Source organism: Zosterops lateralis (genome assembly GCF_965231275.1).
Source record: "Zosterops lateralis genome assembly, chromosome: 5".
Lineage (NCBI taxonomy): Eukaryota > Metazoa > Chordata > Aves > Passeriformes > Zosteropidae > Zosterops > Zosterops lateralis.
In genome coordinates this window covers 5,767,270-5,794,068 of record NC_139766.1, presented here as the reverse complement: position 1 = coordinate 5,794,068, position 26,799 = coordinate 5,767,270, and the positions used below count along the sequence as shown (strand labels likewise).

General features: G+C 40.8%; 1 protein-coding gene across 1 annotated transcript in view; it reads right to left on the bottom strand.

Annotated features, from left to right (window-relative positions):
* Positions 1 to 2,315: 2,315 nt before the first annotated feature.
* The window catches only part of EIF2AK3 (eukaryotic translation initiation factor 2 alpha kinase 3), a 42,387-nt gene continuing 17,903 nt past the window's right edge, over positions 2,316 to 26,799 (bottom strand). The window contains exons 3-17 of the mRNA XM_083861031.1: positions 22,938 to 23,132; positions 21,194 to 21,324; positions 19,271 to 19,505; positions 18,855 to 19,017; positions 17,840 to 17,977; positions 17,170 to 17,292; positions 16,402 to 16,622; positions 15,959 to 16,071; positions 14,800 to 14,922; positions 13,431 to 13,580; positions 11,644 to 12,412; positions 7,558 to 7,725; positions 6,939 to 7,040; positions 4,661 to 4,723; positions 2,316 to 3,579 (exon numbers count right to left, since the gene is read on the bottom strand). Coding sequence (XP_083717157.1) covers positions 3,403 to 3,579; positions 4,661 to 4,723; positions 6,939 to 7,040; positions 7,558 to 7,725; positions 11,644 to 12,412; positions 13,431 to 13,580; positions 14,800 to 14,922; positions 15,959 to 16,071; positions 16,402 to 16,622; positions 17,170 to 17,292; positions 17,840 to 17,977; positions 18,855 to 19,017; positions 19,271 to 19,505; positions 21,194 to 21,324; positions 22,938 to 23,117 — 2,856 coding nt within the window. The 5' untranslated portion in view covers positions 23,118 to 23,132 and the 3' untranslated portion in view covers positions 2,316 to 3,402. The remainder of the gene's footprint in view (positions 3,580 to 4,660; positions 4,724 to 6,938; positions 7,041 to 7,557; positions 7,726 to 11,643; positions 12,413 to 13,430; positions 13,581 to 14,799; positions 14,923 to 15,958; positions 16,072 to 16,401; positions 16,623 to 17,169; positions 17,293 to 17,839; positions 17,978 to 18,854; positions 19,018 to 19,270; positions 19,506 to 21,193; positions 21,325 to 22,937; positions 23,133 to 26,799) is intronic.

Below are 26,799 nucleotides of genomic sequence, written 5' to 3'. Positions count from 1 at the left end.
TAGGGGCAATTTGTTATAGTAATGGAACTAATTAATTCCTGGATAATTATTTTTCTAATGAGCATTTCCCAAGACAAATTCAATCTTCATGTTGGGTAAAAAATCCCAAACCAGTCTGGTATAACGTGATCTTAACATTTGTGTACATCCTGGTGATCTGTGTCAGGTGGGGGGACAGTGTTTCTTATCAAGCCACTGTTGTTTCTCATCTTGAAGTCTCATTACAGATATGACCAGTTTTAGTAACTCCATGTGTGCCAGTCTGTGTATGGGAATTAGAGGAGAGATGTGGCCAAAGAGCAGAGCTCACTTCCTAAAGAGGCACCACTCTGGCCTGGGCTGTTGCTTAGGGTTCAGCTCACTGGCTTCTGCAACATCTGGATATTCAGAGCATTCCATGGCTTTCTGTGAATTATCTGTGGGTTTCCTTGTTAATTCTGGAAGGGGACATTCCACGTGACAGACCCCAGGAGATGACAAAGACCTGCTGTAACACCAGGAGCACTGTGGTTTCAAAGCTACAGGTGGCTGACACCATCTGAAGACAGGATGTGAATAGGAATTATTACTTGTGTGAACACTGTAATATCTACCACAGTGACATAAAAACAATCATGATAAATGGAAATTATTATTTTTACTACTCCCAAGTGCTTGTCTGGACTTTCCCAACTGCACTGGCTCCCTGCAGTAAAGCCACAAGTGCCTCACAGAGGGGTTACTCTGAAAAGGTAGCAGGGAACTGTCCTCAGAGGTAGCAAAATGCAGTAGGATCTGCCTGGAGCACTTGAACTACTGAAGATGCAGCACAAGGGTCAGGAATTCTCTCTCAAAAGCCTGATAGAAAAACCAGTCCTGACCTGGAGTTCAACAGTGGTTCTTTTGTGAAATGACTCTCCAGGGAGAGGGCGAGGTGTCCCAGACCCTACGACTCCAGCAACAACATGGAAGTGGTAAGTAACTACACCTTATTCTGGGGGAAGCATCCCGTGGGCACAAAGGGGGACAGGGCAGGAATCTTGCTGCTGCCACCCAGGTCTTTTTGATAAAATGGAACAAAGAATGAGGTTTCATTCCCAAGAGCTATGAGGGAGGAAGGGAGCTGAGGGACAGGCAACATCCTGTGAAAGAATGGGGCAGGACCCCAATGCTGCACAGAACAGCAGAACCCCAGGCCAAAGCCCCTTTGGCAGGGCTGTGAGCCCACAGCTATGGCAGTTTGGGTGTTGTTCCACAAACTGGCAAGAAAGTACACATCATCCAGAGGAAAACCTCTCAGGTTAGAGAAGAGCCTTTCTCTGTCAAACCCTGGAGCAATAAGGGACAAAGACAGGGACAACACACTTCAGTGCTGAGAGAAGCAAAGCCTGATCAGGCAGTTCAGAGCTGAGCAGGCCAGATGCTTTTGTGGCTGGCAGGGCAGGACTCATCCACGCCTCTGAGGGCAGGTGTAACATCCCAGAATATGCAGACACACCTGGAGTGAACACATATGCCAGTTCTGGCACTGAAATGCTGCAGGGCCATTGGAATAGGCAGCTACACACATCCAAATATACAGCAAGTAAAAAATACCTGATTCCTCATTTCCTGTGCTCCACCTGTAATCACTGAGCTGGCAGGGAAGGCAAAGAAGCTCCACATGTGGCCATTTCACTGGGCAGCTGTAGCTGATGCAAACAGGGACATCCAAGGGGAGAGGACACACTTAACTCTCCTGCTTTAACCTAGCTAAAAACAAATCCTGTTCCTGGTCAGATATTCACTGCAGCAATCTGTTTTCACCTGGACAAGCCAGTATGGAGGAGAGTTATCCAGGAGGACATGGAAGACAATCATTGTAATCTACTTCTGCCTTATCATAAAGCTGCAGGGTGTCAGCTGGTTTAGTTGCTGGTCAGTGTCACACCACAGTGCAGTAATCTCCAGAAGGATTTGAATCCAGTGGCTTTTTAGGAAACTGATCTCAGAGACTTTAACAAATCTCAGTCTGTAAAACAGGAAACTACAATTGTACAAGAACAGTTCTAACAGCATAAGAATCATCCCTTGTCCCCTCTGCTGAGAGATTGCCTCCATAATCCATAATCCCCCCAGTTTAGAGCTCAACTCCCTTCTTTCTCCAGATCCTATCCCACTTCCAAGCAGCACATTCAGTTCTGCGTCATCACACACGCTGTGGCCAGTGTGAGACAGGGAAGCAAAGGAAGTTTCAGGAATGCAGAGCCCATCCTGTTCCCGCTGCACAGGGCTGCCATCTGCAGCACACACGGATGCAAGGCTTCCAACAGAAGCAACTACTATTTTGTCTTATAAATAAAAAAAAGTTTATTACATCATTTAGACTTGAAAGAAGTCACAGTAATCAATGCACTCAACAATTACAGCAAGTGCATCCTGTACACCACCAACCCAAATGGATTGATCCTGTATTTTATAAATAAAAATTAACATATTTACAGTGAGAAATAAAAGCATGGCATTAGGCAGTTAAATTAGCAGATTACACAAATGCCTACCAGTTGATTTTTTTAAAAAGTACAAATCTACAAGATTACATACGACACGTATGACTTAATTAAGTTTAAATTTTCAGAATCACAACATTTTTGTACATAATTTTGACTATGGCTCTTCCAACCATTGCCTACAAAACCCCCCATTTAATGGCAAAAAGCTCTTTTTCCCTCTCTACAGCTTCATCCATACAAGATGCATTCCCTAAGATCTACTGTAGTGCAGAAATATGAAATGATTTCCTCTAGTGACAGGCTATGGACAGTGACAATATGTACAACTGTGGTACTTTTTTGCTTTAAAAATAGTGCAGATTCCCAGTTTACCCACCAGGGACAAAAATGGAGTCAAAGTTAATTTCAAAATCATCTTCATTTCACCAAAGAGCAAGTGATCCAGATAGACACTCACTAGGCTTAGAGACTGTAATTTGCTCTATAAAAATACAGTATTTTAATTCTATTTACATGTTACAGATCTCTCACTCACCCAGCAAGCTGACATTTACAAGCTTCAAAAAAACCCAAGGAACCTCCCCCCACCAAAAAAGGATAATGGAGCACAACATTGGCAAGCACAGCAGCTGGACCCATCTGCTTAGGAGAGCAAAGGTAAGGAAGATGGAATGTTTGGAAGAAGGAAAGGTTTGGTTACGGGGCTTCGTTGGCTGTCAAAGTAAACAAAAATCTGTCCAACACGTCTTATACATTAAACATGGCAAAAAAAAAAAAAAAAAAAAAAAAAAAAAAAAAAAAAAAAAAAAAAAAAGAAAAAAAAAAAGGCTGAAGTAAACTATTCCCAAGATAAACATTCTGCATCATAGGATCCTTCTGCTGAACAATCCCTGTGAAACCTGCCGAGTGGAAGAAGTGATCCTGAGGATAGTTATTTGCTTGGTTGTCTGGAATGTTTATTTCCTGATAGACTCATTGTCCGTGATCTCTGCCTGAGCACGGGTTTGGGGGGGAGCTCCAAGTCTTCAAAGACAGGATTTTCTATGATTGCTGCAGCCTCTGGTCGTTCAGTGGGACTTGGAGAGAGCATGTCCTTCACCATGTTGTACTGAAAGAAAACACAAGACATATTACATGAACCAACCCATGAACTCTTCCTCATTTCATGTCCTGGCTTCAGCTGTGGCTGTGTAAACAAGTGGAAAATACCCCCAGCTGCTTTCTGAGTTATTTGGGTGTTAGTGCTTTGGCTCAGTAGTTAGAAGTGCACTAAATATTTTAAAATGTGTCACTGTGCATCTTTTAAAGTGTCTTTACTGTCAAAGACTAAAAACGATTTTGCGAACCAAATCAGACTCAAGGTTTAATAGAGTTATAAAAAACTTCACATTATATGCAATCAAAATTAAATGTTTGGTACATAATTTATATGTAATTTTTAGATTCATGTTAAGCCATCACATATTTAGCCACGCTGAATTTTTCTTGTGGCAAATTAATATTTTTTTAATTTTGAATTTAATTTTGAATATTTGTTTCAAATTTAATCAGAATTAGTGTCCTGTTCCAGCTGATCACAGTACAGCCCCTTCTTCCAGGCAGCCTTCAGCTGTAAAGCATGAAAGGCTGGCCTCATTTGGTCTCTGGTCTGAAGCTACCCGGAACCCCTGAGAGAACCTCAGCTTTTTACTGGGGAGGTTTTGTACATCACCTCCTCTTTTCCTAAAACCACAACACTTTACAGACCTGACTAATGAGAGCACAGCACAATTTTCTCCTGTGATTTCCCTCTTGGGAAGTCCAGCTCTGGAGGGGATCCCCTGCAGCCACGGTGCCACCCAGACCCTTCCCTTTACCTGTCTGAAACTCTGCACTTTCTCTTTGGGAATATGGATTTGTTGCAGGAAATCATGACAGGATGTATGTGAAATGAATGACTGTAAGTGACAAAGGGAAGCCAGATAAAAATGTATTCCTGGAGTAACACTGTGACAGAAGTGTCATCCTGCCCATTGTTGCAATGTTACAGCTTTGAAAGGTAGAGAAGTACTGGGATAAAGAAATACGTCTTAATAACATGAAAGCAACCTGGTTTCTCCATTTTTACCAGCAAAGCAGTTGGAAAGCAAAGGAAAAAAGCTACAATTATTAATGAAAAGGCTACAATCAATAGCATCAGATGGACCTACCTCTTGTGCATATTTCTGAGTGAACAGTGGTGGAAAATTCAAATTTCTAACATCACTTAAGGTCTGCAAAAATATGAAGAACAACATATAACTTTTCCAAAATAATATTCTTTAGTAATAGTACCCTATCCTTCAAAATTATGCAAATTATGCAAAGAAATCAGCCTGCTGGACAGAAAACCCTTTGCTTTAAAGAGTTGCTTTAGTGATTAAAAATCACAACAGTTGAACAGGTGAGTTGCTGCTTCCCTAGGTATAGAGTCTGCAACAGGAGGAGTTTTACCACAAGAATTGTGATCTCTGCAGTTTTAAATCAGTCAGATACATAAACTTGTACTTTCTCACTTCAGCTGAACAAAATCAACCAATCTGTGCACCACTCGTAACTCCCAAGGTGGCCTGCACCAGTATTGAGACACATGAAGTGACTGTGTCTGCATTACCAATGTAAGTAACAGTCTTTAACATTTAAGGAGGAATGAGAAGATTTATCAGCAGTTTGGAAAGCAGCTGTGTTGGCTGTTTCTGTGCTTCTTTCATACACAGGCCACTGGCTCCATCTAGTGACAGTGTTTTTCCCATGCTCAGCCAGAAGCACAGTATTTTGCACTTCAATTTTTTTTCGAAGGATCTCCTTTTACTAAAGTTTGAGCATAAAATACAAGAGTTCTAAAGTTAAATCAAAATTCATTTCACTATTACTCCCCTCAAAATATAAAGTGACCAGTTAAAAGGGATGGGCAACAGTCAAGCTCCTGTTCAAGAGAACTGAATTTGGTGACATTAAAATGCTTCAGAAAACTTTCCTTTTTTTCTGTCAGTTCAGTCTGCATTTAGTGATCTGTTTTCCAGCATGTCATTTGGAAATAAACTGCACTGCTACTGACTAACTGCTCGCAGCTTGAGACAGCAGCAGCTCTCACGCTCCACTTCTGGAGATTTTTCCAGCCAGTTGTCACAAATTCCTAGAATTTGCTGGGTTACTTGGTCAGGCAGAGCATGCTTTGCTTCAGCAAGCAGTGCTAATGCTTGGCTGATGACAATAAAACCTCAGTGTAACAACTCAGAAGTAACTACTGAAGTAGCCAAACTCCAGAACCTGGCAATCAAAGGGCAGTGGTTTCTTTTTAGCAAGAAGAGTGAAATGGCAGTAAAAATCTTGGAAAGTCAGGGCACTCTTTTAACACTCTCTTGAATTAAAAAAATCAAATTAGATGGAATTTAGATTTCATTCTGATTACTTGCTTTGCTTTTATTCTTAGGAGAGAAACTGGAAGGGCAAAGCTGGTAATCACTGCTGCAAGAGATCTGAGAATGCAGGATGGATCTTTCCTGGATATTTTATTTCAGTAAAACTGATTTAGAGAAATTGAAACTGGTTTCATTGCCAGGGATTCAAATTAAACACCAATTCCTCCCTCCTTTTGCCATGAAAAGCCAGAGCACTTTAATCAAGAGAATGCAACAGATTTGGTCAGATTTTGACCACTTGGTCAGGCTGCTGTTCAAGTTGTTTCTTACCTCCCTGCTAAACCCACTCCATCTTCACCTGAAAATATAACACCCCCAAGCACATTTAAATGATAAATACAAGTTTTAATGACTCTCTTTCCTGCACAGGTCACTGGTTGTCACAGAGGAGAGACATTTCTGCCTGTAGCCCCTGTTCTCCATGAACTTGTTCCTGAGCAAGACGGATCTCACATTTTAACAGCAAGCAAGAGCTGCAGTGCACCATCAAACATCCCAAATTCACATGGGGTACAACGAATGTCATCAGTTATAGGAAGATTGTGCTTGAAGCTGAGCAAGACTCACAGCTAAGACTCACTACAGGAAAAGGAACAGCCATTTTTCACCAAGTGCTCTGGGTGAAAAAGCACTGCAGATGCAAATGAAGGAAGAAATAATCAAAATGCACAGCATGGTTCCAATTCTTGAATGAAAACCAAGCTGGTAGGCTTAAAGTCACAAGCTATATTTGTTGCTTGAGTTCTTGGATATTGTAGTTCAATAGTTTCTCTTACTTGGCTTGACAACAGAGGAGCTTTGTAAAGAAATTAAAGCTTAAATTCAACTGCACACATTAGGAAGACTGCAGTTTATTTTCAGTGATTCAGGGGGTCTGTACAAGGCTGATAAAGAAGTCGTGCTCTTAGCTGCAAGGCTTTTCTCCAAAGAAAACAGCACAGAAAACAAACTCTTGCCAGTGTTTCATCAAGCAAATAGCTGTTTTAAACAAATGCCCAAACTGAAGATAACCCAACACCACACATACCTTGACCCTCTCCATCTGTGTGCTGAAGGGGTAGAGCAGCTCAAAGAGAATCAGTCCCAGAGAAAAGATATCCACCTTGTGCGAGTAGGTGTTGCCACAGATCTGAGAAGGCAAAATCAGGGTCAGGGCAATCAAGCTACTCACTGGATTATCTACAAAGTAAACAACACCCTGGCAAGTCCACCTGTGGAAGTCACCAGTCCTGTGCAGAGCTGAAAGCTGCAGCACAGCAACATTGGCAAACTTCAGCAATGAGCAGCAGGGAGCAAGGTCCTGATCCTCAGCTCCTCTGTGCTGCAAAGCAGAATGTTTCACCTTACTTAAACCTCATTCCACAATTAGGTGGAATCTTTTACAGTTATCTTCCTATACTACATTAAAACCAAGAAAAATAAATTCATCCAGTCTGAATAATTAGCCACTATGTTTGCTATAACAAACATTTATATTTAAATATTCATTTTGGAATTCAATTCAGCTCAAAACTCTATTTTGATGAGAAAGAATTTAAGTTACTTGATTGCAATGGTTTACTAGGAGTGCCTGATCTTAGAGCTCCCAAGAATTCAGGGCACTTCCAGGCACTGCCAAATACAGCTTTGGAGAAGAGAGCACAAACCTGTTCCGGGCTCATGTAGAGTTTGGTCCCTACTTGTCCTGTGTGCCTGGCATAAGCTGGCATTGGGGTCAGAACTGATTCCTCCTCCTCATCTTGGTCCATAGCAGTCACCAGTCCAAAATCCCCAACCTTTACTATGTCATCCATTGTGAAAAATATATTGGAAGGCTGAGAAAACAAAGGTGAAAAGAAAAAGTAAGTAACAAACAGTGGTTACAACACTTGGTTCTAACTCAGAAGCTCTCAGGGTTAAAAACACTCCCTGAACTGCTGAAGGATAGCAGTTAAGAATTTTAATTATTCAAGAAAAAGCAATTACTCCTGCATTAACCACTGTCTGGTCCTGAAACTCAGACTGCTCATTTCTTGTCGTTCAGCAGAGGTTTACCAGCAGCACACTCGTCTGCTGAGGAACACACACAGAGTCCACACTGCTGGGAACAGCCCAGGTAAGTTATCCAGCCCCCCATCACATGAAGCCTTCACACCACATGCTGCAGTTCCATCTCCTGGACTTTTGTATTTCAATCCCTATGTGCTAAAATTGTTTGCTGTATTACTAATCAGCACATAGCACATCATCTTAGTGTTAAATTATAGCTACAACAGGAACAAGGTCTGCTTTTCAGTGTACCTGTGCAGTTTAACGTGGGAACAGCTGTTTGTGTAAGAGAATTAGAAGTTTATTTTTGATAGAAGCTTAAGAACTTTGAATTTTATGAAGGCAACAACAGTGATGATCTGGCTTGACTCTCCTTTAGCTTGTTTGCCACACACCACCATCCTTGGCTTAGCCTACTGATAAAAGGGACTGGAACTGAGATGTCCCTTTGCCAGTGGTGCACATCCCAGACAGATTTCCAAGAAATTTGCTTCCTGGCTGATAGCACCCACCGAAAGAATGATTATTCCCCTGAAATAAACCACTCCAGCTGGGTTACAAATACAGACACAGAGTTTTGGGGGAAGAACAGACTGATCCTGCAAAGGGAAGGAAACAGCAGGATGCTGTACAGGGCCAAGCTGTGAAGAGGCAGGTGGTGCTGGGCAAGCTCCTTTCAGAGCTCCCTTGAGGAGAATGTGGTCTGTGCTTTGCTGACATAAGCCCTGCAACACGAGCAGGCAGACAGATAGGAGGCAATATTTTTCCATAAGATAAAGGACCACAAAACTGACCTATTTCAAAGTCCATCTGACTTCCTCAGTTAAAGACAAATCCATTGTGTGCACAAGAAACAAGACAGAAAAGGCTTTCGGTTTTTGCTTTCAGGCAATGGCCAGCTCTGAGGGAAGCACTAGAGAAACTGCCCCCATCCTGCCTCTGAAACTGCCTTCTCAGCCAGGTCTCTCACTGTATTTTCCTGTAATGAACATCAGCCCTTTGGAGTCACAGTGCATTCAGGGCACAAAAGGCACTGCCCTGTAAACCCACAGCGTCCCCAGGCTCTGCCTGATGCATTTACAGAGCACCCACCCCTCAGTGCACACCCACATGGTCAAAAGTCTTGGTATCAGAATTTTAATGCTCAAGGAGCAAACATCTCCATCAGGAGTTTGTATCCCATTGCCTTGATCTCCATTTTCCTCCAATTAACACACAAGTCAAGATTTGTCTTGTTTCCTGGGGAAAAACTCCTCATAACAGAAAGTTTATTTCAATGCTTCTCTGGCTAGATAGAGACTGTCTCTGAACAGGCTGGCACATGGTTTCTACAAATAAGGGGAATGGAGTCTCTGCTATTGCAAAATACCAGCAAAAATAAACCATCAAGATCACACTAGGGAGAAGAAAAAGCCTAAGGCAGAAGCACACAGTTTTGATTTAAATCATCAGGAGAGGACAATCAAATATAACCACCCTCTAGTTTAGTTATCTTGCCACCTGCACAAAGAAATTTCTCTCCATATTCTTCAGTCATAGTAAGAATTCTCTTTTTTTCACAGGCAGGAATAAGCTTCTCACACATCTGAAATACTCTGTTTAATTCAATTAATGCTGCAAAATGTATCCAAGACTGTTCTTGCAGTTCTGTGAAACTGATAATTTCTTTTGAGCTGCGAAGCATGACCGACAGCTTATCCTATAAATAACAGTAAATTCACTTGACAGACAGACTTTTGTTTCTGCATTCCATTTTCTTCAAAAGAATTTGAACTCTGACCTCTTCTCTTGCCTACATAAATTCCTGCCATCTTGTCATTATAGTATCTGTGATTAGCAGCAGCCTAATTAATGCATTTTTAATGTGCACTGTTAATTTAAATATTTAGATTACTTCTTGGATCTTTTAATATGCTCACATAGAAATTTGTTTTCACACAGATCTACCAGCTTTTGTTGGTGCCAATGGGAGCAAGAACTGGCCTCTGCAGTCACTGAGCTCTGCCTGTAGCCAAGCCAAAGCAACTTTGCAGGTTATTCACTTGTTAGTGCTGGCACCAACTCAGGGCTGCATGACCAATCCCTTGGACAAATTACAAAATTAGATGAGATCTCTTCCTAGGAGCTTCTGAAAAGTATAGAAAATAATTAAATAAACTGGCTGTTGTTTTGACCAAATTAACATGTAACAGACAAATAAACTTTGGGATCCAAGAATAACATCTGTACAAGCATAGAAAGTTTCCTTGAAGGAGGAAGTTGTTCATCCAGGGAGATCATTTCCAAGTTGGTTATACCAAGTAAACAAAATTAAATCTTGTGTTCAAACTGCTGCCAGCACTGAACTTTTAAGATGTTCCAACAAAACACTCCCCACCTGCTGATTAAGAGTAACATAGTTTTAAGTGAAGATCCAGGTAATGTTTACTGAGCAGTGAGCTCAGGGAAGACTGCAGAGGGCTACAACTGACAGTATTGTTAAGGTTATTAATTAACATGTCTAGCAACATATTAGTACAGGGATTTAATTACTTTTATGGTCAGTTTCTCAAGCACTAAAGATTTGTCAGATAACTGGTTCAGGGTAATTGCCTAATGCTGTTGGGAAAAGAAAATACTTGGAAGGGCTCAGGAGTTTTTCTAACTCTGACATATCCTTTGAGGATTATTGCATTTGAACCTCCTTTTACTGCCACATCTGAGATGGCAGTTTTTAGCTTTTGCTTCTGCTGATACCAAATTACCATCTGAGAAGCCACAATCATTTCAGTAATTACTCCACTGAGGTAGAATATTAATTAATGCCTCCTCAAGCAAGCAAAGAGAAACAGAACTGCCCACATATGGCAAAAAGGATCCATTTCTCAGAGCCTGGCCTAATAAAACTAACTTCAGCTGGGCTCCTCAATTAAACCTGTTTATTTGGTAACACATACTGACACTTCCAGTACTTTAAGACAGAGCAAAATTAGGAACAAGCATAGGAGGATTATGAACAAAATGGAACAAAAGGTACAAGTTACTCCTGACTTCAGTTACACTTAACAACAGAGGTGCAAATCACCTTCCCCAGCCCTCACTGTTTGGATGCTATGAAATATTAAAAATACTGTGAATGCTTCAGAAATCTTCACTGCAATTGCTGGCACTGGCTCACAATTCTGCTCCAGGACAGTTTACATTTCAATCCCAGAGGAATAATACTTAATTTTTACTTTCTCTAACCAAGAGAGAGCATACTGCTCCTTTTAGGCTGTTATTGCTATAGAAAAAATGAAAATAGCAGAATTAGAATCACGGAATTATTTAGGTTGGAAAAGACTTTTAAAATCAAGTCCAACTACAAGCTCCACACTGCCAATTATCTGATTCACTTGAAATAGTAGAACAGGATCCAAAATAGCTTTGTCACACAGCTCAGCACTGAATGACCCTGTACAAAGAACATGAATTAAAAATACCATAGGACAAATGCCACTGATCTGTGCCAGGTACAAGAAGTCTTGCTGTAAGAAAGACTTTAATTGCAGTAACAAGTGATGAATGTTTATTTCCTGGAGCACTGCACCTCCAGATTCTTGTACAGACATTGATTCAGCTTTTTTAACACCCATGCTGAGGTCACTGACAGGAGTCAGCTATTTTGGCAGGCTTTGTCTGCAGTGCCACATTCCTCCCACACAGAGCAACCTACAGATACAAACCTTGAGATCCCTGTGCATTAATCCTTTGCTATGCAGAAAGTCAACAGCTTCAGCAATCTGCAGGAAGATCTGTAGACACTCTGTCCTTTCCCTCTCCTCTATGGAGCATCTTCTGCTCATCCAGTCTTTAAGGTTCTCCTTCCGGCAGAGCTGCATCTGGATATACAGATACACTTTTGGAGAGGTGGGTTTGACTTTTTCTGCAGTGTTTTTAGAAAGGTCCAGGCTTAAACTCGTTGGCCTTGGAGGAGAAACAGAGAGGGGACTTCCTGAAGCAGATTTCTTGTTATCAGATTCCTTTGTACTTTTCCCTTTATCCTCAGAAGGAGCCTCATTATGTGAAACATCAACTTTATCTTCCTTACTGGAGGCATTTCCACAGCCAGAATCCTCAAACACAATAGAGGAGGAGGTCCCTTCCTTCAGGTGTACAACAGGAACAGCTGAAGAACATATTTCCAAGGAGTGTCCCAGCTCATTACTGTTGATAGTACTGTCTTCTATATCACAGCCTGTGAGGACACTGTCCTGAAGGTTTAATAGTGGATCTTCTGAGTGCTGCAAGCCCCTGTTGTCTGTGTCAGAAAATTCCAGAGGGGAAAACTGGCTTCCAGATGAATCTGACTGACCACAAGGTATCCCCACAGACTTCACCCTCTCCGATGAAGTTGCAGTAATTTCAATGTGTTCCTTTGTTGAAAATGGCTCAGTTGTGATCTTAAATGATGGGACATCCATGGGGCTGGGAGAACTGAGTGGCCAATCAGTGCTGGAAGACAAAGTTGAGAGATCAATACTAGAGAAATTGTAGTAGATTCCAATCATTCCACTAGAAATGCACTTCCAAAGGTCCAGATTTTAGCAACTGCTACCCCTGACACCTGTGTCATACTGCAACACAGAATGACTACCCAAGTGTGAGAACCACTAATAACCAGGATTTAGCATCTGTGTTTTAGCAAGGATAACGTTTTCTCATTAAGACAAAAGTGTTGATAAAGGAATATTTAACAAGCTCTACTGCCTGGATTCCTAATGTGCAATCAGGCTCATCTTCAGTTTGAAAAAATCCAGCCCTTTGCAACACGCACTGCAAGGACTATTTAAAGTGCCTTGGAAGAATTACAGCTGTGAAATGTTAATTTGATGCCTGAAATATAAAGGTCGCTGCATTCTAAAAATTGTGATGCATGTTAAGATGTTATTATGAAACCACCCAGCAGTCTTGTATTAGGCCTCATTCTATAAATGCCAACATACACCCAGTTTTTCCTCTCTCTTCACATTCTCTAACTCCTTTATCTTATTTTCCATTTTTAACCTACTTCTACCAAGCTTCACAAACTGTCAGTCTGATTAGCCCTCACGTATTTCTGCTGAAATAAATTCATTGAGTACAGTATCAGGTCCATCTAACTCAAGACAATGAAGAGGAAGAAAGCAGTGGAAAGGAACAAAGAAGGCAGAGATACCAAAGTTTGAAATTGAATCACAGCAGCAATGATCCGATTGCCACAAGATTCAGCTACACAAGCTCAGTTAAAAACTATGTGATGTTTCCTAAGCTGAAAGAAGTACCTTAACACAAGAGAGGACCCATAAATCAAGAGGTTTATGCAGAAGGGTGATATATTTTTACCTGTTCAATGGAAAATTTGGCAGGCTAAGTTATAACAACCATCTCTCCCCTGGATAGTCTCTCCATCTTCCTGAATCCTCTACTAGTTTTCAAGTTCTCTTGACAAGCAATCTCACATTCAATTGTTAAAAAGAGCCCCATGAGTTACCTTTCATCTTTTAACCACTGCTCATCCATCTTTTCCTGCCATCTCTCAGGGGGAGCTTCCAGCCAGGCATTGAAATACCGAACAATCCCCGGATGCTCGAGCTTAGCCAAAGCCTTGACTTCCCTCATCACCTTTTCACGAGCCAGCTCCCTGTGGGTTGGGGTGAGGAGAAAAACAGACATGGTCACAAAAAGCAACAGCACAGCACAAAAACTTGAGCAAAGGAATTCGATCAAAGCTGCCCCAGTATGCACCAGGCCAGTAGCATTGCTTTTCACATCAAAACAAAAATATGTCTTAAATTCCCCAGAGTAACTCCTTTAGCTTATAAGTGTGGAGGAACAGAATGTGCTCCTAGTAGCTCAATATTTAGTCTTCTATTTTCACATAATTACAGACAGCAAAAACAAGAAAAAAAAGTTTATCTTCCTCTCAACTGTTCTCAAGGACAGAAAACATGATTTTAAACAGCAATGCCCTACAGGGATGTAGAAGACACTGACACAAAAGACAGACAACAATACCTTAATATTTTTTTTTAATTTGCAATAGGTAAAGAGGTTGCATAAGGACTATTGCTGTTCTGTGGACAGGAAAGCAGGCAGCCTCCTGTCTTACTGAAGGAATTTATCTCTATTCACAAGACTGTAACTGGACCAAATAAAATCTGATGGTTTTACTGAATTGCTTTGAATATGCTTGGAAAATAAGAATTTAGGCTACCTTAAATCTCAGAACAAAACCTTTAGTCCTAAATAGTCACACTTATTTACCACATTCAAAAAATAGTAATTCTAGATTTCATAGCTTTACCCCCTCCCTCTTGCTGTTCTAACTTGAGATTTCCAGAAGCAGTGTCTCCCATCTCCCACTAAAAGGAAGTGCTGCAAGCTCTGGGTAGGGTAATTCAGCAGCATGGCTTGACCACCTATGACTGAGAGAAAAGGTAGGGGTTGTGGGACCAAAAAATGAAACAAATGGGCGAGTGGAGTCACAAACGTAGGTGAGGGAAAGAAAAAAGGAAGAGGAGGTGGAATTGGAAAGGCAAAGAGAGGAAGGAGAGAAGCATATTAACAGCACTGCAATAACTGGTCCTGTCAGCAAAGGCTCCATTCATCAAGGAAATCCCCATGGAGCAGCATCCCCACAAAGGGATCTGCTACACAAGTGTTTTAGCCAAGCAGGTCACCTCTGCTGGGATTGCATATGCCAAATTCTCCGTGCCAAAACTAAGTCAGCCCCCCATTAAAAAGTATGTCATTCATCCTAATGAAATATCTGGGAAATCAGTTCAGGAGCAGATGGTTCTGTGTAGGATGGGATCCCACCATTCATTCGTTTTCTGTGTCCCAACAAACCCTTTCATTACCTGTTGGGCAATCGGATCCTCTTGATGGCATAGTTGCAGTCATCTACTTTATTTCTGGCTTCAAAAACCACTCCAAAACCTCCACGACCCAGACACTGAATTGGTTCAAAATCTGTCAGATATCTGGGGACAGAGGGGTGCGAGGAAGGGATAGAAGAAGGGAGGGAGGATAGAGGAGAAAAATGCATTAGTGTAGATAGAAAAATAAAGTCACTTATGAACTTGACTGAAGTAGTTCTGTACAGGCAAAACATGCTGAAGGACTTGCAGAATTTCTTATTTTTCTCTGCTCACCCACTGTGAGCAATTCCCTATCTATCTATGAAATGGACAATTGCTAAATATGTATTTATGCAGAGTTTATCACAGACCAGCAGGATCCATTCTGCATGCACCGGACAAATTGAAGAGGTTTTTCACATCACCAGCTTGCATGCCTACTGGATCCTGTGTATATAGCCCACATTTCCATAGCTGAGTATTTTCTAAATCATGATTTACCTTTAACCCTACCCCAAACTGTTTCTGCAACTAGTCCTTCTAAACATCGCATCCAAAACATCTTTAGTTAATTTTTAGATATCACTACTTTTCTTATTCTTCCTCATTTTAAACACTCCAGGTTTTAGTTTCATTGAGTTACAAATGTACAGGAAATGGTCACATTTGCTCTGGAGCATAATGGCACGCCCCTATTAAGCTTTTCGTCTTAACCAACTCCTTTGTAAAACTAATAAAGGTTTTATTTCAAGTACAGACTGTTTATTCTGCAGAGTATATAAAATGTCATCTATTTCCATCTGCAACTGCCTTTCCCTGCCTTACACCATAAACACAGGAACAGATGGAGTAAACACTGATTAAGACCTACAAGGATCAAACTCCCATTCTGTGTATCAGCAAGAAGTATGAGAGCAGTACCTCTGATCACAGGTAACCTGTTGACTCTCTGGAATTTCTGAGACTAACCATAACTGCAATGTCCCATGAGTAATGGGGTGACAGAGTCCTTTGTGCCAGTTGCTGATTATCCTGAAATGTCAGAGGACTGGAAGTTCCTAGGTAAGAACAGGTGAACACCTACTCTTTCTATCTCCAGACAGTATTAGCAGCCACAGTGATTAAACACCCTGTTTATGTTGTGTTGAACAGACCTCACCTTGACACATATCCAGAGTTCTTGGCATCACTCCAGCTGTTGTCTTTAATGTCTCCACAAGTGGGCTCATACTTACAATCAGTCTGACACTGTGTTTCAGACTCCTTCCGCAGCTAACAAGGATTTCCAAAACAAGAACAAAACAAACAAACAAACAAAATCAACTCCTTGAGTGCCTGAGACTGGTTTGTACCCTAGATATGGCATTGAATAAATATCTCCAGACACGTCAGAAGCAGTCTAATCTGCTTGCTGAAGCAGTTAAGCAAATTGTATGTGGCAGCTGGCAGCCTTCACACACAGATTAAACAATAAATTTAGGCTTTTGATTTTGTTATCTCATTAGTTATTAACTTATTAATATTACTCACTGCAGAATCCAAACTGAAAGAAACAGCTAAAATAATTCCTTCTGTATTTGGGATTCAGAAGACAAGACTTACTCTGCTGTAAGGGTGGGGATGAAAGAGTTTGCGCACAATAAAGGTGGTGGCCACGATACAGAACACAATGGTGCCAACAATTTCCTTCCACCAGTGAAGCAGGAGGACAGGATCCTTCTTGCGAATGCTCTTGTAATTGGTGTCATCAAAAAACCTAACCGTGATCTGGTTGCTACGTTTATTTCTCTCCCTCTTGTAGTAGGGTAAGTAATAACCATTATCTGTGTATAAAACACACCAAAAGAACATGGATTTACTTGCAGGTACCTCAAAACAACTTTTGCTTCTTGTTAATAGGTCTCCTCAACAGACATGGGGTGTTTTTATTGCCATTATCTGTGATTTGAAATGGCACATCAGCAAATTTAGTTAATTAAGGCTGTGGACAGCAACTTCGCCTCCCTAGCTTTAAACCAGAATAGCTTCCATATGGAAAACTTGTGACAACCATCCTGAGTCTCCAGCACTGTTAGTAAATTCTGAAAAAAGTAATTCCCAAGATTTTTTCACTCCAAACAACTCTCAGTGGCAACTGCAGCACACACAACAGCTCTCCACTAGCAATCCCTGGCATTTTGTTGTGCTTTATATGGCGCTAATTGTACCTACATCACAATCTGGAAATCCTAGTTTGGGCAGTAATTTCCTAGTTCATTAAATATTAAAAAAATACACATACTTAAGATCAAATAAGTGGTCATTTATTGAAATTCACAGATAATAAAACCTGGGTATTTGAAACACTTCAAAGTCTAGAACTTCACCTACCATATGGGTACTGCAGAACTGACAGTGCTCCATTGCTGTATTCCTCATGAGAATACTTGTCATTGCTGAGACACTTATCAAACTCATCAGAGCCCACCAACACTGGAGTCCTGGAAGGAGATTCTAAGCACAGAAAAGACAAAATTTTCTGAGCTTTACTTCAAGTACAGACTGCTAATTCTTCACAGAGTATATAAAATGTCAATTGTTTGAAAAATTCTGTTCTCACATTAATTTAAAGAGAACTCCAACTGCATAATCTTACAAAATGCTTTTTCAAACATACCATGAGAAGTAAATTTCATAGAAGGAAACATCAAGGAAGTTACTTTAAGGCAACAGTTACTTAATAATTCTCCCCCTTGACAAGTCAATTCACTCATATTCACATCACTGCAAAAAACTTCTTCCTCTTTTTGTTGAAAAATTTGATTAGGAACACTCAACATTTCATTACTAACAAAAACCCTGTCAAATCCCTAGTAAAAGAAAACAGACATGAAACATTTAATTAGAAAAAAAAAAATAAACACTTAATAAAGTACAGAGATATTCCTGAAGTAGTTTACAGTTGGAAACATCAGACTAGTTTGAAATATACTGGAAATCAGAAAGATGTCCTGTCTTTTCTGAGCTAAAGTAATAAATGAAACTCTCAATTGCTACTTACGGATTAAAGGTTTCCACTTGATTTTGGGAAGAGGAATAATTGCATTATCATTCCTGGATTCCAGAGCCTTTGGGTTGGTTGGGAATTTCTCAGAAATTCTGACTGATGATTGAAGATACAACTGGCCCCTGTACATACCTAAGTAATAAAGAAGGACATGTATTAGTCTTTAGATTTGGTTCTCTTCATCCCTGGAATAAAACTGTCTAGTCAAAATACATGGTTAAAAACATTTTTGAAAATATTCCTTCATATTCTGAGAACCTGAGATACTGACTTTGACTGCTAGGCTGGCTGAATTCAAGTAGCATCTTCCCTCTGTTCTAAGAAAGCAAGAGTTCAGAACATCTCATTTTTACTGCTGGAAAGCTGGTACTACAGGAAAATGCCAGCAGTTGTTAAGAGCTATAAAGGAGTTGGGGATTTGCAGAAGACTTCATTCAAACTTCCTACCCTTGCTAATGCTGCACAAAACAGCCATTACCAGGCAGGCTGGAACAAGCTGGTTTCTTCCTAGTGCTATTTTTTACCTGTTATTCTAACCATTAATTGGAAAGCTACAAGGTGTAAAGACTTAGAGAAAAAGGCTAAGGCAAACCAAGTCTTAGAAAACTAAAGCATATTTACTCCCCAGAGGCAGACAGCTGAGGAGGAGGACCTTGAGCCACTCTATTTCAAATTGTCACAAACCCCATCCACTGAATCCTGACAGCTGGATGAAAACTAAGCTATGTAAAATCTTATCTGAATTTTCTTCACAGTAAGTTACTGCAATCAGTGTACAGATTAATGAGCAAAAAGGCTGCTTTGTTAGCTGTCAACCTGTCTCCTAAAGTTTCAAGGCTTTTAGTCATCTCCAATGTACTGAAATGACAAAGCAATGAACATTTCAGAATCAAAATGGAAAAGATTTATGGGTTTGAAATCTACCAGTACAGAAATATTTGCTTTACTACAACCTCAACAGAGAAATGAATAATGTTTACTACAGAAAATGTTGCAGCTGGTGTCTCACCCAAATAGACACTGGATTCTGTGGCCCCTCTGGCAGCTTCCACAAGATCTTCTTCATCTTCCAGTACTTCATTATTTGTTGTGTAACTTGTGTCATCAAACAGACTGATTGGAATTACTTTGCCATCCTTAAGCAGCCATGCAGAAGCAATTGGAGTGCAAAACTGTAGGGGAGAGAGGTAATAGGAAAATTAATGCTGTATTAATGAGCTATTAAATAAGAATAACAAAAAACAAAGTGCTTAAATTTCTTGTTTAAATTTTTGTAACAGTTGCAGCAGCTCCAAGTCAGAACTTCAGTTAAAAAATTACAAGCAGATGTGCGCTCCTTTACAAAGACAGTGCCTGAAACCAAAGATGAAAGACATGTTCAAAACATCTACTTTTGTGATATTTAATATTCTGTCTTTCCCCTACCTGGTATTCCCATTCCAGATGTCCTCCTCGTCTGTTAAAAGCCATCACCTTCCAGTCAGCCACAGAGACCTTTATCACTGTGTCTTTCATCATAGCTTCCTGCTCCTCCACATCTGAAATTATTTTTGTTTCTTCTTTGTTCATATTTGATTTAAAATTGCTCTCAATGTATCCTGCTCTAGTTTCAATATCTGGGACATAGCGGAGCTCAAAGTGACCAACACTGAAGTTCCACCTCAAAGAAAAAGAGAAAACCTTTATAGAAACAGCTTTTATTTTCCAAGGAAGTCCCTAGTCCTCTGTGCAGAAGATTTCTAAACTGAATTACCTATATTTGGCCCATATTTTCACAATAAACTCTCAGACTGTCAAATGAATAAAACTGTACCAGGAGGGGAGTGCTAATCCAGAACAGAAATCAAACAAGCTGAGAAATGTTGTCCAACATGATGGGTGAACTGAGAAAAAAGCTGGTAAAGTATGACCAAGGGCATTAAAGGTTTGGTGTATGAAGGGGGAAATTAAAATCACCAAGTACTACAGCTGGGTCTGCTTAGTAAGAAAACATTCTGTAGCTGATGAAAGCAGTAAGTATAAAGCTCTTAGGAAGCAGCAGTCTAATATTTTTCTCTTCACTAATCAAGTGGATTTAATTGGAAACATAAGATTTTTCAAACTGAGAAAGAGACAATGCTTTTTTTTGTGTAACCCCACATCCAACCTAACAGAGATCCCTTGGCAGGTACTTCATGAAACCAGGACTGCTCATGTCCCATAAATTAATACCAAAAAAAGACAAATGTATAATGAAATGTGTAAATAGCACAGTTTTCTTGCATAGCAAAGAACTCTTCAATTCTTGTAAACCAACCAAGATACAGATGGGAAAAGCATGGCATGTTTGTGTCTTGGACAACACGAAGGGGTAAATATTTATTGAACAGTATGTTTGAGCACCCAAAGCCATGGTAAACAATCAGTCTGGAAACCACCAGGAGCCCAAACTGGCTCTTTAAAGAATTTACACCCTTATGGTAAATGTTTGGTATATTTTGTACACTCAGTCGATTTATTAAAGATGTTACTTTCTCTGGATTAAAACCCCAGATGTTTCCTACCCATTTCCTGTCACCAGGAAAGCACCTCTGTTTCCCACAAAGACAGGAGGATTCTGGGACACAAGATTAACTACTATGGTTTTGACATACCTCTCCTGGCTAATATCTGCCTCCAAGAAACACAGAAACCAAGATTTATCCTCTGAAATATCTGATCTGTTCATCTACTGAGCTCTCATTAGGTTCTCTCTGACAGGCTACAAATTCACAACCTGTCACATCCTGCTGCAAACAGAAGAGGGAGCAGGGGAACAGGGAATGACTGTTTCTCCACTATGTTGCTGGGTAGTTACTTGTATCTATGTAAAGAATCCAGCTTTTTAAGTCAGTGGTTTATGAAGTGAGTTTGTTTTTTGGTTTTTTTTCGCCCAGAAAATACATGCTGTAATTTTACAGAAATCTTGATGTATTAAAACTTCAACGTGACAGTGTTAGAAAAATCACAGACTGAACCAGTTTCTACAGCTCAGAAAGTATGGAATGAACACCATAAATTTAAGAATGCTCTAAAATACCAACTTAGAATGAAAGCTTAAGACATCATGTACAACCCCCTCCCCAGCCAGTGATAGTTACCATTAGTAGGTAAAGTCTGAAGTGAGTAGATTATAAGACTTTTAAACTGTCTCCTCTTGCACAAAAGCAACAGTCAAAACAAACATTAAGTGACATTTGCCTTGCACAGTACAACAGCGACAAACTTTCCCGAGGTGAGCAAGGACGAGAGAAGCAACTGTGATCTGATTGCCACCTTTTCTGCCTCACCATCTCTATGGGGCTCTTCCTGAGCAGTTCTCAGACTCACTTTTCATTGCCACTGCGTGGCCCCACAGCTCGGACAGTTTTCTGGGTGCGGTGCAGCAGCAGCGTCTCCTCCTGCTCCGTGTCCTCGTCGTCCCAGCGGCGGCAGCCCACGGCTGAGCAGATGTACTTCACCTGAGGGACAAGGCAGCCTCACATGTGCAACTTCAAAACAAGTATCATCAACTGCACCATTCAAAGCTAACAATCCTTACAGCCTGCTCTTGGCCGGCAGGCAACTTGGAACTCCATGACTTTAGATATTCGAGTGGAAGGATGTTGAAAAGCGTGGTTTAAGAGATAACGGCTTTTCAGAATGAAAACTTTCAAAGGATTCTAGAAAGTTTACAGTCTGTGGTATTTTGACTACCATTTGACTGTATATTGCATGTACTTCTAACACAAAGAAATCTGAGCTCTCTCTTTTCCCACTATTTCTATGGACATCAAAAGAACATTCCTGCAAGACCCACAGCACAATTCTGCTTTCATGTCATATTTGTCTTAGCATAACTCTCTCAGCTTCAAATGAACTACTATTGATTTATATAAAATACCACAAGGCCTTCCCCCTTTGCCTTGTCAGCTATTAAAAGGAAAAGAGAACATTAATGAAACTCTCACAATTACTCAATTTCCAACAGTCCCAATCTCAAACAGAATTTGCATTATATGGGCAATACCAGAGAGATAAAACTGCCCAAACTCTTAGGAGGGAAGAGCCAGATACCATTTCTCTCTCAAAGAGGCAGCTTTGACCATAAGCAGGAATCAAAACTGAAATGAAAATTTCCTCTTCTGAGCACTGGAGGAGGAAGAGCTTGTTGGTGTACAGAGCGCTCAGCTACCAGTGAGGAAATCAAAAGGAATTAATGAACTCTGTTTTGGGGTCTGTGCTCTTTATCACTAGTGATGATTCCACACCACACCATAGAAGTGTTCCACATTAAAATGTATGGTGAAAATAAAAAATACCCCACCACCTTGATTTTGTTGAAAACAAACACTGGGAACTTTAACATTTTTTAATTGAATCTATTTTTAAACTTGTTTTAAAATGCAATGTTTCTGAATCACCAAATGTCTGTTCTTCACTACACAAAGTATCCACAACCACTTTGATGACATCTGATATTCAGCTTAGCTTTTAAATATTACTTGAAACTATAAGGAGAACTTCTTCTGATAGTAAACACACTGACAACTGAAAGTTCTTAACTTTTGCATATGTTGATTTTTTTCTGTTCTCATTAGTTTTGAAAAATCTGAAATCAGTTGTAAAAAAGGTGTCACCTAAAGCATTAATTGATACACAATGAGCTGAACTACAAAGTCTACTCCAACCAGAGCCAGATGATAAAGCTGAACTCCTCCCACAGAAAGGGGTCATCCCTCTTATCCTCTCACTGTGCTCTGGTGACAAACCCCCCGTCCCTTCCCTTGTGCTGGCTCTGGCACTCCCTGATCTCCTGCTATAGCCAACCCAGCACAAAACTGATGGAGTAAAAAGTGAACAGTGGGTTAGCAAATGGTGAGACAAGGGTTAAAGCCAGCACAGCTCCAGCAGGAGCTCCCAGGCAAGAGGAGACTGCAGTGCCATGTCACCTACTGCAGCCCACCAAGCTCAGGTTCTGCCCTTTTGTGCAGTTAAACCCTGGAGCTGCACCACAGTTTAAACCTCAGGAGTTACCTGTTTGCAAGGCAGAGCTGGAAACACACAGACTCAAAACACGTTTTCAGGCTCTTACCTTCCCTGAATATGAGCTCAGCCCGTAGGTGGTCAAAGACTTTCCCCCAACTAAGACAACGTCCTCGCCGAATTTGTAGGATGACTCAAGAAGAGATTCAACAGTGAAAGGAACAGCTTCCATGCTCTCTCGATCCCGATCCCACTGGAAGAGGTCCCCATCCAAGGAAGGGATAATCATCTTGTTTCCAAACACCTAAAATAATTCAAGGTTAGCTATGATTTAGCCATAATTTTATCAAAACATGCAGACCACAAATGGCAACAGAAATGTTGCGAATACAGATAAGTCCAGTGCATTATGCTCCAGTGTCCTCATGGTTTTGTATCTCAGAGTCCTATTTTTCAAAGTTATACTGAAGACAGAAAACTTTCAGGCATTCAAATCAGATCCACATTTCACTATTCTTAGTTTAAAAACAGTTCAGTGTGTGACACTTCTTCAAAACATTTGAAAGCTCGAGGAGTTGACAGGTTTCATCCAAAACTGAAGAAAATATGATGTGGGTTGAAGCATTCTCCAAGAGACAGGCACTGGTTAAAGTGCAAAGTTTTGCAGATTATTTGTGATAGTTTCAAGATAGAGTAATTTTAAAAGTACAGCTGAGGCTGTACTACTAGACTATTAATGTCTATTCCAGAATATCCAACTTTCTGTAAAGCAGAGAGAGCAATTATCACTGAGATCAGAGCTCACATTTCACCTTCGCCTCTCCAGACAGTTAAATCTGACTTCTCCTCAGAATTTCTTATCTTTAAGCACACTGCTCCTTCAAAAATTGCCTGGCTTTTCCCTAAACACACAAGTAAGAAAAAAAAAATCTTCACCAGGATACAATATTTCATCCATTATGCAGAGATTTTCAAGGAGATCCTAGTTGGGAAGTATGAGTCATTGTCAGCGAGTACTAAGGGACTTATTAAGAAACTCATTATCAGCATGATGGACCATAACTAATGCTGTGGAGCCACACTGGCGGTGCCCATCAAAAACAGTGAGAAACTGTAATCCACATAATCTTAGCTTCTGAGGATATGGATTAACATGGGAGGTTTGAGTGTTTTTTCAGAACCTCTGTCAATTTGGGCAGTACCCTACAACATAATTACATTAAATTCAGATACTTGACACATTAGGAATTAAAGACTGCTTCTGGTACACGTGTATTAGCCACTTGGAAAAAAATATTTCTGCTCAGACTCCAAGGCGCAGATGTGTATTACAAAGTGGTACAAAAGTTGCAGAAGGTTTCTTATTATTTCTGGAGTCACTGTGAGGATCTGAAAACACATCTTCTGCATGATTCAAATTCCACATAACATGGAACTTTTTGTTCCTCTAACTGGGTCAGAGTCGAGCAAACAGCATTAAGCAAAGTTGAGATTCACCTGAAAAGGGAGGGAAAGACAGATGTTGTAGAGGTGTGCATGTCATGACTAATATCTCCTCACACACTGTTCAACACAACTCATTTAAAGAGAAAATTGAGGTGAGTTACCCTACACTGCCAGTATTTAAGATCCCTAAAGGATCCAACACTGATGCTTTCCAGCTTTGAAAAGCCTCATGATGACAGACAATTGAAATAAAAACTCCTCTCAGGAGCACAATGTGTAATTGGAGAGATGATAAAAATAAACCCCTGAGATTAGCTGTGAATCTCTTTACAAAGCAAAACTAGGTGTGTTCTTTCCCTCTCAGATATTTACCTTATGGCAATAAAGGCCAAACATCCTGGAAAAGACATTGCATGCAATACACAAATGCTCCATTACTGCCTACTAGTGAGATGGAAAAGTAAACACACACAGCCCTATACGCACACAGAAATAAACCAACAAAAAAGCAAATATTCTGGTGGTGGGTGGGGGCTGTCATTTGTAGAGATCACCTCATCAGTGGACAAATAAAGCAAACAAATAAGGTTTTTATATAAACATTCATATTCAAGAGCAACCTTGTGGTCTTGAGAAACAAAAGACTGGGAAGATTTGGAAAACATATTTTTAAAATCAAAATGCTAGTGCCAAAATTGCAGCTGTAACCATGGTGGAAACACCTTGTTAAAACATTCAACACAGAGGAGTAATACCACAAAATGTTTCTGTAATATATTCTTTCAGAAGCCCATAATAATTCTGATGACAACTTTTAGCCTGTGCAGCTGTTACTTTGCATTAACAAATCCTCTGAATGGATCTGCACATGATCCATACACATGCAACCAGTCTGAAGGCCCATGCCAGTATGAGATAACTCTGCTCCAAGGGCTGGAGACCATTCCATGGTTTGGGAAGAAGGGAGACAGTGGTGTGAACTGCTGAGGAATTGCTGCTCAGCAAGGAAGACTCTGGGGCAACTGCAAGCTCTGGGGACAACGTGACACATGTCATCTTAAGTGCCCAAAGATACCTGTCCCAAAGATTTTGGTCCAGGGCCTGAGTAGTAAATTTCCACCAGGAAATAACACACAGACATTGGCCATTTCTAGGAACCACACCCAAATTTCCAAGATGCATGAAGCTGATTCAGCAACACACTCCCAATATATGGACACTCCCAATATATGGATCAAATCAAGTTATGGCTTCGAAAATTCCCTGACAGTGGCTCTCTGCCTGCTCAACTGCTAAAACCTCGGTCCCCATGAGCTGCAGAGGACAGATGACACTGTTGGTCAGCTCTGCTGATCACCAGTCCGTGCTCCCAGCCTGGAGGGCATCCACAGGAGCAGCATGTCCTGGGTGACACTGGGAGGGAAAAGCTGAGAAAAGACACAGCTGCTGTCCATGAACACATCAGGAAAGGGAGCACAGGCAGCAGGAAGAGCTGTTGCAGTGAAGGACAATGCCAGAGCAGGAGTGGATAAGGTTAAACTGCTCCTAAGTGCAAGTGAAACATTTGGGTTACTAACCATCACAAATGAGCTATTTCACTACAGACACAGAACAGGGGGGAAAAAAATCACCTTCCTTTAATATGACTCTATGTGTAAGTGGATTACATGACACAGTGCTGACAAGAGACAGCACTTGATTACCACAAAGGTCTTCTTTTAACAAAATAGCTTTATTTGAAGAATTGAGCAGGTATGCAAATGTGCCACTTGCAGGTGCCCACACACGTGTAACAAAAGGCATTTGTGGTCACTTGTGGTGACATCTGTTTTCAAAAGAGCAGCTCAGCCAGAGGCTTTGGAAGGACATTAATAACAACAACTATCTGAATTATGCAGCTCATTCTCTAGTACATCAGAAGCAGAAAAGGGACTTTCCTTGAAAGTACTAGCAACTAGCATCGGCATGCAGCTCAGGTAAAGGAATGACATCACCCTGTATCTCAAAAGCATTACCTCATCTCCTAATCCAAGGAGTGAGTCACCCAGGCAGTCAGCTGCAAATCTCTTGGCACAGAAAATGTAGGTTACCACGATGCACTTACACATTCCTCTGATCTGTCAATGTAAATAGCTATTTGTTCAGCTTCACCGGTCAGCAATATGGCACATAATTGTTAAGTGGCTAGTCTTTCAGAAGTAACACTTAAAAAAAGGCCCCCACATTAAGCGCGGAGCCGCTGCTCTTTTGCTCATTAAGAGTTTGCAGCCCAAGTTCTCCATTGGCTCTGCGCGGGGCTCGGCAGCCCTATCAGCGGCGCGGGCTGCGCAATCTCCAGGCCGACGGGTGAGGTAATGCAGTTTCTAAAAAGCCTCCACAAAAAAGCGAAAAAGGCATAACGATCCGGAATGGCACACGCTTCCAGGGAATTTGCTGTCTAGACTCTTTACTGGAAAGGAGGGCACCGTACGCCAGGTGCCACGGCAGGTTGATAGGCGCGGGGAGCCGCTGATTTATAGCGGTGG